The 11463-nt window shown below is 34.8% G+C and overlaps 1 protein-coding gene, 1 long non-coding RNA gene and 2 other non-coding genes across 4 annotated transcripts; all 4 read left to right on the forward strand.

Moving 5' to 3' along the window:
• Nucleotides 1-253: 253 nt before the first annotated feature.
• On the forward strand, nucleotides 254-2390 carry LOC120142670 (FAD-linked sulfhydryl oxidase ERV1-like). The gene is made up of 5 exons (XM_039157197.1): nucleotides 254-547; nucleotides 1314-1388; nucleotides 1468-1515; nucleotides 1777-1841; nucleotides 2251-2390. Exons 1-5 carry the CDS (start codon nucleotides 350-352, stop codon nucleotides 2330-2332), a joined length of 468 nt encoding a protein of 155 aa, XP_039013128.1. The 5' UTR covers nucleotides 254-349; the 3' UTR covers nucleotides 2333-2390.
• Nucleotides 2391-4565: 2175 nt separating this feature from the next.
• Nucleotides 4566-4649, forward strand: LOC120142933. The gene has a single exon (XR_005517896.1). It is a non-coding gene; the product is annotated as a small nucleolar RNA snoR117 (small nucleolar RNA).
• A 52-nt stretch (nucleotides 4650-4701) lies between these two features.
• On the forward strand, nucleotides 4702-4786 carry LOC120142932. The gene has a single exon (XR_005517895.1). It is a non-coding gene; the product is annotated as a small nucleolar RNA snoR116 (small nucleolar RNA).
• A 5137-nt stretch (nucleotides 4787-9923) lies between these two features.
• Nucleotides 9924-10408, forward strand: LOC120142723. Its single transcript, XR_005517877.1, has 2 exons — nucleotides 9924-10128; nucleotides 10264-10408. It is a non-coding gene; the product is annotated as an uncharacterized LOC120142723 (long non-coding RNA).
• Nucleotides 10409-11463: the final 1055 nt, after the last annotated feature.

The following is an 11463-nucleotide window of genomic DNA, read 5'->3' on the forward strand; positions in this document are numbered from 1 at the left end:
AGTAGAAAGATAATAAATGTTGATTCTATGCCACTCAAACAAAAGAAATTATAAATCAGATCAATATAAGCATGAAGTTTGATTTGATTTCTAGGATATTTCAATAAAAACTAAGTTGAGAAGAAGAAATTGGAAAAATGTGCTTTAACAATGGACTAAATCCACCCAAATCTGACAGTATAGGGACCTTTTATAGAATTTAACCAAAATATCAGCCTTAAAAAAACAAAATGAAAATCAGTGCGATGGGCCTTTTGTGAGCGGCATTTAGCAAAGTACCCAAACAGCGCCTTGAGATCCAAACTTTCTCATTTTTTCCCGCCATTATCTCTATCACGTTCAAGCAAATATGGCTGCTGAAAATCCAAACCCTTTCCAAGCTTTGATCCAAACAGTTGAAAGATTCTCGAATTGTGTTCAAACCCACCTCTCCAGTTTCACCCAACAGGTTCTTCGTTCATCACCCACCAAGAAAAACCCTCTCATCTCTCTTTCATCGTCAGTAAACGCCGACTCCTCGACCACCGCGACCAATCTTCTCGTGAAGGTATCTTTTCCATTCCCTCAATAGATTCATTTTCGATATGCCCAATTACTTGGAATCGATTCTAAAGCTTACAGGGTTTATCAATGGTGCTCCTGGTAGCTTGCTTATTATCTGTTTGACGAATTTTCCAAATGACGCCTATGTTTTTTTATTTGGTTAAAGTATACAAATGGTCCGCTCTTTGTTAAATTTTCGACTATTTAAAATTATAAAATAAATCCAAATTATCAGTGTCTTTTTGTTAAATATCCCAGCTATAAAAAATTATAAAATAATATTATGATTATATGTTTCAAATTTATCTTCTTTTTATTAAAAATTTACTTCTAGGTCAACTAGACGTTAACTGGTTGAATATTATGATATGATAAAGTTATATTTTAATAATGTATATGGATATTATTGTTATTTTTAAGCATTGACTTCACAATATAAGGTAAACAAATATTTAAAGCATTAATTCGATGATATATTGTAAATAGAAAATTAATTCATAAAATATAGTTGAAACGATTTTTAGATAAAATTTCATTATATTTGTGTCAATAATTTAATGTTCAATTTAGACAGTCGTTAATTATTTTTATAAAAAAAGGAATTTTAAAAATATGAATAGTTGATTTATTATTTTATAACTTTTAACGGTATTAAACTTAACAAAACAACACCTATAGTTAGAGATTATCTTGTACTTTACTTTCTTTTTAGGTTACTTATTGAAGTGTTGCTTTTCATTTCCTAGACACATTTTTGTTTAATTTGACAGAAGCCAGCTGCACCGATTACTAAAGAAGAACTTGGAAGAGCTACTTGGACTTTTCTTCACACTCTTGCCGCCCAGGTCTTTTCATTTATCTTTCCTTTTGTTTCTCATTGTCAATTATAATGCCTACGGTTTTGCCCTGATGGTTTCCTCCCAGTATCCCGAAAATCCAACAAGGCAACAAAAGAAGGATGTAAAAGAGCTGGTATAACATCTCATTCTTGGATTGAATCTTAATTTCCTTATTCAATCTTGCAATTTTATGCTTGGATGAAGCGAAATCTCGATACGGGTTCGATTAAAACATAAAAGTGAAATGAGTCGAGTCAAATCGAAAGGATTTGATTCTTTAGGCTTTTAATGACATAAAAAGAATTGTAAGGAAAACCAAAAATGGAATTGTGGAAGTAACTGTTGTCCTTATAAACTATTTAAACTGACTAATGATAATTGTTTCGACTTGCAGATGTCGATATTATCCAGAATGTATCCCTGCAAGGAATGTGCAGATCATTTTAAAGAAGTTTTGAGGTATATTTTTGTCTTCTCCATGTTGCTTCCTCTGGTAATCGATATCATGTTAAGAATTTTAGAACCACTTTGTTAGCCTTTGTTTTAGATGGTATAATCAAAGGGATTGCCGAGTAAGATTGGAAAGCTATCCGGTTTCACACCAAATCGGGGTTTGTAACTGAACTAGCTCCAGTATTTGAAGAACAAAGAGTAATTAGGTCCTGATTTGGGAATGCTGAGTGAAAAAGGACGAAATTTCTAAGTCGATATCTCGTTGTCCTGTTTATTCATTTATGTTGTTATATGCGGTTGGATTGTTCTCACTTGATTCGATCAAAATTTTCGATCCGAGGTTCTTCTTATATGTATATATGCAGATATTTAGTAGCCTTAATCTGTTCTGAATAGAGATATATCATGATGTCAGAGCTAATCCTGTAATGGCCGGATCTCATGATGAGTTTTCCCAATGGCTCTGTCACGTGCACAATGTTGTTAACAGAAGGTAAAATTTATCTTCTTTGCTGCACCTCATATGCTTGCATATCAACTAGCATACTTGCCTATGTGAATTGAGCTATATTAGATTGATCTTTTTTAGAGCATTGTTATGGTTAGTTGGCATTGGTTGCTTCCAACAGCCTCAGAAAACCGATATTCCGGTGCGAGCGAGTGGATGCGAGGTGGGGCAAGCTGGATTGCGAGCTGCATGCCTGCGATTTAGAAGGAACCGCGACGAAGCATATCGATATCTGAATATAGACGTATTAGAAGAGCAGTAGTGGCATGAAACCTGCCTTATTTGTTTGTTTGTCAGTGTCGAGTCGACGACTGCCGGCACGAAGCAGGGGAAAGGAAGACGGGGTGGAGATCAATCAATATGGTTATTTTAGTCGTTTTCGGTTTTTTTAAATTTTCAAACCGAACCAATAAAAGAATCGACATATATAATATTTTAAATATATTGTATTTTGTATATAAATATTAAAATTAAATCAATTAACATGCGAGACCAATAGATTTTAAGCCGATCCGGTTATATTAGTTTAGAGACTTAATATAAAGAGTGTTTAAATTATACTTCTTTTCCGGTTAGACATCTATTTTTTTATCAATTTAGGTGCTTAATGTTTTTAATGTTATCATATAAGTATCTAATAGTCATTTAAAAAAGCATTAACTTTTCCTATTTTTTATAAAATATCATAAGACCTTCAATTTTGATGTCGACTACCACCGTCTGCCAATTACCATGTTGACGACCACTCACCCAACGATTGTGATATATTTGTGTTTGAATCTAGGGATTTAGGGTTTGAATTTAGGGATTTGAGAGTTTAAAGCCACGATTTATGATTGATGATGGATGGACAGATAACGACGAGTGAGTAGACAGCTAGTGGGGGCGTTAATAGTGGGGGACGGTCTATTGGTGGAGTGAATGCTTTGGGATTAAAGATTTTGTGATTTTTTTTAGATTTTAAAAATATTTTGGTGGATTTATTTTTAAAATAATAGTTTTTTTTAAATTTTAAAAAATTGGCACCACGTGCCACATTCTGAGTGGTTGACAGTATTTTTTTTTTATCATTTGTCACGGTCCAAAAACTTAAATGATAATGTTGGAAACGTTAGACACCTAAATTGACAAAAAAGCACCTAAATGGAAAAATATATTTATAGTTTCAAATTTTTTATATTAAACTTAGTTTAGAATATAAATTCAATCTTTTAATGGGAGAAATGAGATTGTAGTGGAGTTTAACTATTTATCTCTTTTAAATTGGAGAGAGAGTCAAATACAATTGTTCAATGGACGAGAAAAAAAAATAAACGAGTTAAAAAGCTGATAAATCGTCCAAAGAGAGCTTGAGTGAGAGTGAAACAATGTTCTCTCTCCTTTGTCCTACCTTGCATGATGCTTTATATACAAACTTTTAAGTGTTGATATAGATTTAGGATGATGATAGTTATTTGTATATTTCAGATAGATTTAAGTGGTAAATTACATAAGTTTGTTTAGGGGTGAACGCTTGGTCAAGTCAAGTAAACAAATTTCAAGTTATTCGAGTTCTCAAGTCTTATTTTATAACTCGAAGTTCATTTGAAATTTTTTCAAGTCGAGTTGAATTTTTGTTTAAATTTAATTGTAAGTATTATGATATTATTTGATTCTAATTTAATACCCATATACAATACATATATTTCTTTGTATTTTTTATATGTAATATGCATTTATCATATATATTCGAGGGACTCGACTCAAACTTGAAAATTAATCCACTAATTACTAAATATTATGAGTTACTATTCAAGATATATTTTACAGCTCGATTTGAACTAGAAATATTTTCGAGTTAAGTTTATCAAATTATAACTCGAAGTCAATTCGAGTCCAAAAAAATCAGTTTTTTGAGTTAGAGTCAAATTTTACTTACCCTTAAATTTTTTAATGATCATGTAAGAGATTATAGTTGATAGAAGGATATAAACAGAGATTGCATCGGAGGGAGGCCATCATCTTTAGTCAATAATGGGTCATTTGGAACTCTCACCCAAAGACCTTCGGCCCTGGCACTCGCGCCTGGTAAATTTCATCTCCCCTCGATTCTCCATTATCCGATTGCTTATAAACTTCAAATAAATTACCGCTGTTATCAACTTCCATACACAGGATTCTATTTCTTCTCTCGCTATACTTGAATTTCTATTACGTTTCGTTGTTTTATTCAGATTCTTGATTGCCTGTGATGTTCAAACATTTGTCCGTAGCATCTGAGATTTCTTTCTCTGATGTATTCTCTCGAAGATTTGATTCTGAGGCGTCAATTTGATATGAATCCATGCATTTTTTTCGTACTTTTTGTATGATTATTTAAGGCAGTGATGACTGAAAAGTATACCATCAAACTATGAGAGCTTTGCCTCATTGACGTAATAATATGTTTCTATCGTCCGAGCCTTTTAGATCTTTTTTACTAATCAATCTGCTACTAAATCTCAAAATTTTCAGCTCGATCTGCTACTTTCATTGATGTATTCTCTCAAAATTAATGTTTTTGTACCTTTAATTATGAAATTTATTATATCTTTGTTGCGGAAGACGGCTATCGGATAGAGTAAAATTGCAACTGATAATTTGAGAAAATAAAAATAAGATAAAGAATACACAAATTTTACGTGGAAAACCCCTAAATAATATAGGGTAAAAACTACGGCCAACGGTAGAAGAATTCCACTATGAGAAAATAGGAATTATAACCTCTCTCGATCTACAAGGAAAAAAACAATGATAATTCTCTCTTGATAAAAAGAAAAACAACTCTCAAGAAAACTCTTTAAATTCTCTAGTATTGGGAGAAAGCTAGAATGATTTGGGATGATTTTAAAACTAAATGATCTAGGGTATTTATAGTTGAAGCTTAAGGACTAATCTTATAAATAACCTAAAGTATAATGACTAAATTGTGATTATACCATTTCAAAAAATCAACAAAAAACAATCCATTTTTCGGTGCCCAATTTTTAATTCATTTGATTCATTTGGTGAATTTGATGCTTCTACTTTTGGTGGAAAGTTAGGCCATCAATTTTAGCCACTTGATGATGACTTTTCAGCAATCTCCCACTTGAAGATTTGATTGGAACAATCATATCTACACACCATTCTATCTACCTTGTACCATCATGTTGCTTACGTCTTTGACATGCCACAAGAGGATCGACACCAAGTAAATTTATCAGCGTTGATCGCCTTCGTCATGAAATCTGCTATGTTGTCTTTGGTATGAATCTTCTGCATATCTACCATTCCTTCTTCCACCTTTTCACAAATGAAATGGTATTGAACTCGTATGTGCTTTGTCCTTGAATGAAATGCTAGATTCCTTGCTAAATGCAAGACGCTTTGACTGTCACAAAACAAAGAGACATACTCTTGATTGTGCCCAAGCTCCTCCAATAGCATCTTCAACCAAATTGCTTCTTTACTGGCTAGTGTAGCTGCTACATTTTCTGCTTCTGTTGTGGACATAGCCACAATTGACTGCAATTTTGAAACTCAGCTTACAGCTCCACCAGCAACTTTGAACACATATCCTGTAGTAGATTTGCTTTTATCCAAATCCTCTGCATAGTCAGAATCTACATACTCATTTATTAGTAAGTTTGATCCTCCGTAATATAATGCAACATTTGAGGTCCCTTTGATGTATCTCAAGATCATCTTTATTGTATTACAATGCTCTTTGAATGGATTCTCCATGTACCGACTAACCACTCTCACTGCTTGTGCAATGTCTGGTCCTGTGCATATCATAGTGAACATTAAACTTCCCACTGCCAATGCATACGGTACTCGAGACATCTCCATCCTTTCTTCTTCACTGCTAGGACTAATACTGGAGGATAATTTGAAGTTAATAGGAAGAGGGATAGAAATTGTCTTACAATCTTGTATGTTGAATCTTGACAAGATCTTCTTCAAGTAATTCTTTTGTGAAAGTCAAATTTTCCTATTACTTCTGTATCGGTGAATTTGCATCCCTAGAATCTTGTTTGCTGATCCCAAGTCCTTCATTTCAAATTCCCTAGCCAATTGTGCCTTCAATTCTTCAATATGATCTTTGTTGGGTCCTGCAACCAACATGTCATCCACATACAACAGTAATGTAACAAAATAGTTATCATCAGACCTCTTGAAATAAGCATAAGGGTCTGCATTAAGTCTGTTGTATCCAAGGCACATAATGAAGGAATCAAATCTCTTATACCAACACCTCAACGCCTGCTTTATACTGTACAGAGATTTGTTCAACCTGCAAACCAAGTTATTCTTTTTCTTCAAAACCTTCAGGATGGAGCATATAAATCTCTTCTTCAAGATTTCCATGAAGAAAAGCTGTTTTAACATCTAGCTGCTCTAGATGTAAGTTCAATGTAGCACACATTGCCAAGACTAATCGAACTATTGTTAGTCGAACCATAGGAGAAAATATTTCATTAAAATCAATACCTTCTTTTTGAGCATATCATTTGACCATCAGCCTTGCACGATACCTCTCAACTTGATCGTCACCATTTCGCTTGATTTTGAAGACCCATTTGTTACCAATTGGCTTCCTTCATTGTGGTAGTGGCACAAGGTCCCATGTATTATTTTATGAAGGGCTTCGATTTTTTCTTGCATTGCCATCATTCACAGTGAAGCATATGAGTTGTTTATTGCCTCCTGGTATGTTGATGGCTCACCGTCCTCTGTTAAAAGGCAGTATGCAACATTTCCTTCTATAACATAATCTAAGTGTCAATTGGGACGTCTTCTCACTCAATCTGATTGACAAGTTGTTGGAGCTTCAGAACTCTCTGGTTCTTGTTCATCATGTGTTGGTTCTGCTTCAGAAGAATCTCCTCGTTCAACCTCCTTTTCCACATGTATCTATGTAGTCTCTGACTTTTCAGTGCTACCATCGTCTTCTTTTCTTTGTAGCTTATCTTCTACAAAGATCCCTGCTGATGATCACTTTACAGGCAGTGGGATCCCACAAGCGATACCCCTTTACACCATCAGCATACCCTAAGAATTTGCATTTCTTGGATTTTGGATCCAACTTTGAAATTTCTTGGGAGTTGTACATCACGTACACAATACTTCCAAATACATGGAGGTTTGAATAATCAGCTGGTTTACCAGTCCACATCTCCATGGTGTCTTAAGCTCTATTGTAGTTGATAGAGCTCGATTCACCAAATAACAGGCGGTATTGACTGCTTATGCCCATAATGATTTTTCTAGGCATGCGTCCCTCAACATTGCTCTTGTTCTTTCTAACAAGGTTATATTCATCCGCTCTGCCACTCCATTTTGTTGAGGAGTTTGAAGTTTTTGAAAGTGGAAAACACACTGACTTCTTTTTAATAGGGTACACCCAACATCTCCTGGAGTAGTCATCAATAAATGAGATAAAATATTTGCTCCGCCTAGGGATGTAACTGGTGCTTGCCATACGTCAGTGAACCAATTCTAGAACACTTTTGCCTCTAGAATTTGATGTGTTGAATTTCAACCGGTGTTTTTACTTGTATGCAATGCTCACACAAAGTAAGTGATATCTTTGTTAAGCCTGGAAGTAGTTTTTCTCCACAAGGACTTTCATGTGTTCAAGTTTCTGATTCCATAGCATGCAGAATCTGAACACATGAGGCAACAGAGGCTTCTGCTTCTAGCAAAGTCTCCATTCAACATGTACAAGTTTGTTGATATCTTTTCGCCTTTCATCACCACAAGTGCTCCACGAAACACCTTCATGATTTCTTTATGTGTTTTAATGTTGCTTGCTTTATTATCCAACAATATGTAGATAATAAATTTTTCTTCAGCCTTCACGTGCCGCACATCTCGAACAACTTTAATTGTCCATCATAGATCTTCAATTTTATGGTTCCCACACCAACGATCTCTAAGGCATGATCATTGCAACTATACACAGATTCTCTTGAGACAGGTTCATAATGATGAAACCATTCTCTTCTTGAGGTCATGTGATATGTTGCTCCTGAATCAATGAGCCATATATATGCAAATCTTTTTCTGCCTTCCAGGTGGTTGACGTTTCACAACATAGAGCATCTCCATCATCTGAAGTGTGCGGTATTGCCTTGTGGATTAGAGTTTTATTTAAACTCCAACAATCCTTCTTCAAGTGACCCTTCTTTCTACAGTTGTAGCACTTTAATTCTTTTTGCTTCTTGACTTCGATCTACATGTTTGTGACTGTACTTTGGTCATGTTTTTGATCTCCCTCTCATCGTTGTCAACGCTTCTGCTTATTATAGATTTACTTGTCTGTCTTTCTTGTTGCGTCGATTTTCTTCTTATAGAATAGCAGCTGCAACGTCATCGAAGACTAGACTGGTGACATTACTGTTTGTCAAGTTGATGATGATCATACGAATCAGGTAGACTTTGAAGTAGAAGTTCACCCGTTCTTGTTCTCCTATTGTACATCTTAAGGATGTAAGCTGAGAAATAAAGTGTTCAGCGTGTTTAAGTGCTCTGTCACTGAAGTAGATTCGGCATCGGAGAGTACAATTTAAGGAAAATTTTATTGTGCAACGATGTGGCCTCGTAAATTGTGAGATCACATATCTCCTGTCTTCTTCTCCTCGATGCTTAACAATACTCATCTGCTAATGCTAGATGAAGTTTGTGTAGCATTCTCGTCCATCTCGATCTATTTGTTATCATCTGTGAAATCTACTGGCCTTCATTGATAGCTTCTAGACAACCGTCTTTCCTTAGGATGACCTTCATCTTCAATTTCACAATGAGAAATTTCTCCCATTGAATTTTTAATATCAAATTTTGTTGACATAGCTTCTAACGGATAGCTCCTACTATTTCACTATCGTGAATAGTTCTCTGGAACCTTCAAAAATGGGTAATACCTTCTTACTTTCTTATGTTTATGATTCACCTTTGGTGGCAACCACAAAGACAATAAACATATTACACACTCAAACCTGGCTCTGATACCAATTGTTGCGGAAGACACTATCAGATAGAGCAAAATCAACTGATAATTTAAAAAATAAAATAAAGATAAAGAAGACCAAATTTTACGTGGAAACCCCCTAAATATAGGGTAAACCACGGGCAACGTAAAAGAATTTCACTATGAGAAATAGGAATTACAACCTCTATCGATCTACCAAGGAGAAAAAATGATAATTCTCTCTTGATAAAAATGAGAAAACAACTCTCAAGAAAACTCTTTAAATTCTCTAGTATGGAGAAAGCTAGAATGATTTGGGATGGTTTTGAAACTAAATGAGCTATATTTATTGAAGCTTAATGACTAATTTTAAACCCTAAGTAAAATGCTAAATTGTAATAATACCATTTTAAAAAATCAACTAAAACAGCCCATTTTTCGGTGCCCCAATTTTTAATTCATTTGATGCATTTAATGCTTCTACTTTCGGTGGAAAGTTAGGCCATCATTTGGCCACTTGTGATGACTTTTCAACAATCTTAACTAATTTGATATATATTATTGATTTCATTCTCACAATTTATATAAAAAAAATTAGATCCAAATCTAAAGTTTCCAATCCGTATTCCCGTTGCCACCATGTTGTTTGTCTTTGTTAAATGATTTTATGGTGTTAACATGATACAAAGGACTTTTGTTTTCTGTTTTATAGCCGAGTGTGTGGAAACCCTCATGCCATTATCAGAAAATATGGGCTCATGTGTTGCAGACAATGCTTCGGAAGCAATGCCAAGGAAATCGGGTTCATCAAGGTATACCGATTTCACCCAATTGATCACACTTTCAACTGTTAATCATTAGTGTTATCTTGATCTTAATCTCTTCATGTTCCTTTCTTTTATATAGGCAGCTTCTTAACCTTGGTGTATTTTTTTTCTGGTTTGCAGTACCGCTGAAGAACAAACTTTAACATGGGCATGAAGAAGCAGGTTTTGAAATTGAAGGAGCGTTTTAAGATAATGTTCTTATCTGTTGAATTTAAGTTTGGGACCTTGAACTTTTGTTTCTCAATGAAGTAATCATCCTGTTTTCGTTGGTATCTCTTGTTAGTTTGCTGTAATCACCTTTGTAGTGTGATTAGATGGTTCTCTACGCATTTTGAAAGATGTGAAGCTTGTTTATTCTCATCGTCGCATTTGATTATGGTAATTATCGTTAGGCCTCGGTCGATAGTGCTTGGTCATTTGGGCATGGTCGATCACCCTGGTTTTGATGTTTGGAAATTTTTCCATTACTTGCTGAATTTTGTAGCCATGGAGATACGATCATGAAGTTGAAAGTACCGAGAATTGTGGACGTTATCGTCGGAAAAGTTTCGTTAACCGATTTGATTGTGTCAAGTTAAAAAATTGAATTTTTTAGTTGTCAAGACTTATTAATTTGATTCGATCAAATACTGACATAAGGTTCAACTTGGTCTCAAAGTTCTATCCGAGTTAGAAGTTAAACCACAATGTCTGGGAAATTCTTACTATAATATGGTCTCAATGTTGATCTATAATACCTATTTTTCATATTTGCTGGTGCTTGTTCATATTGGTCCATTTTTTAAGGTTAGAAAATGATGAGAAGCATATGGTGGAAACTTGTAGATAACCAGGTAAACTATCAAAATTCTCAGTTGAAAGGATAAAGTTATTATGTTGAAAATTCTTAAAATATCTTTTCCTAAATTCCTTCTTTTTTGGTCTGTTGGGCTCGGTAAATCGGGAGCCTCAACTCAACTGTGGTATTCGAAGAGAAAGATGGACAAGACCAACTAGCGGATGGCGAAGTTGAACGCGGATGGTGCAAAGAACCGGTAACGGGACTTTCTAGCTGTGGAGGGTTATTCGAACCATGAAGGGAATGAAAAATGGGCTCTGCTAAATTTATTAGAATATGTTCGGTTTTTGAAGCAGAGCTTTGGGGAGCTTTCGTGGGACTCTTATGTGCATGGGAGCTACAGAAACTCAGATTATACTAGAATTAGATAGTGTGGAGGCATTGGATCATATTGCAGCAGCTTCTACAGATGAAAAGGATTACCCTTTTAATTACACCGCTGCATTATTGCGGCCAATCAACTACGGTATGGATCTCGAAAC

This window comes from Hibiscus syriacus, unplaced genomic scaffold (assembly GCF_006381635.1).
Source record: "Hibiscus syriacus cultivar Baekdansim isolate YM2019G1 unplaced genomic scaffold, ASM638163v2 tig00110831_pilon, whole genome shotgun sequence".
In the NCBI taxonomy this organism is placed as follows: Eukaryota; Viridiplantae; Streptophyta; class Magnoliopsida; order Malvales; family Malvaceae; genus Hibiscus; species Hibiscus syriacus.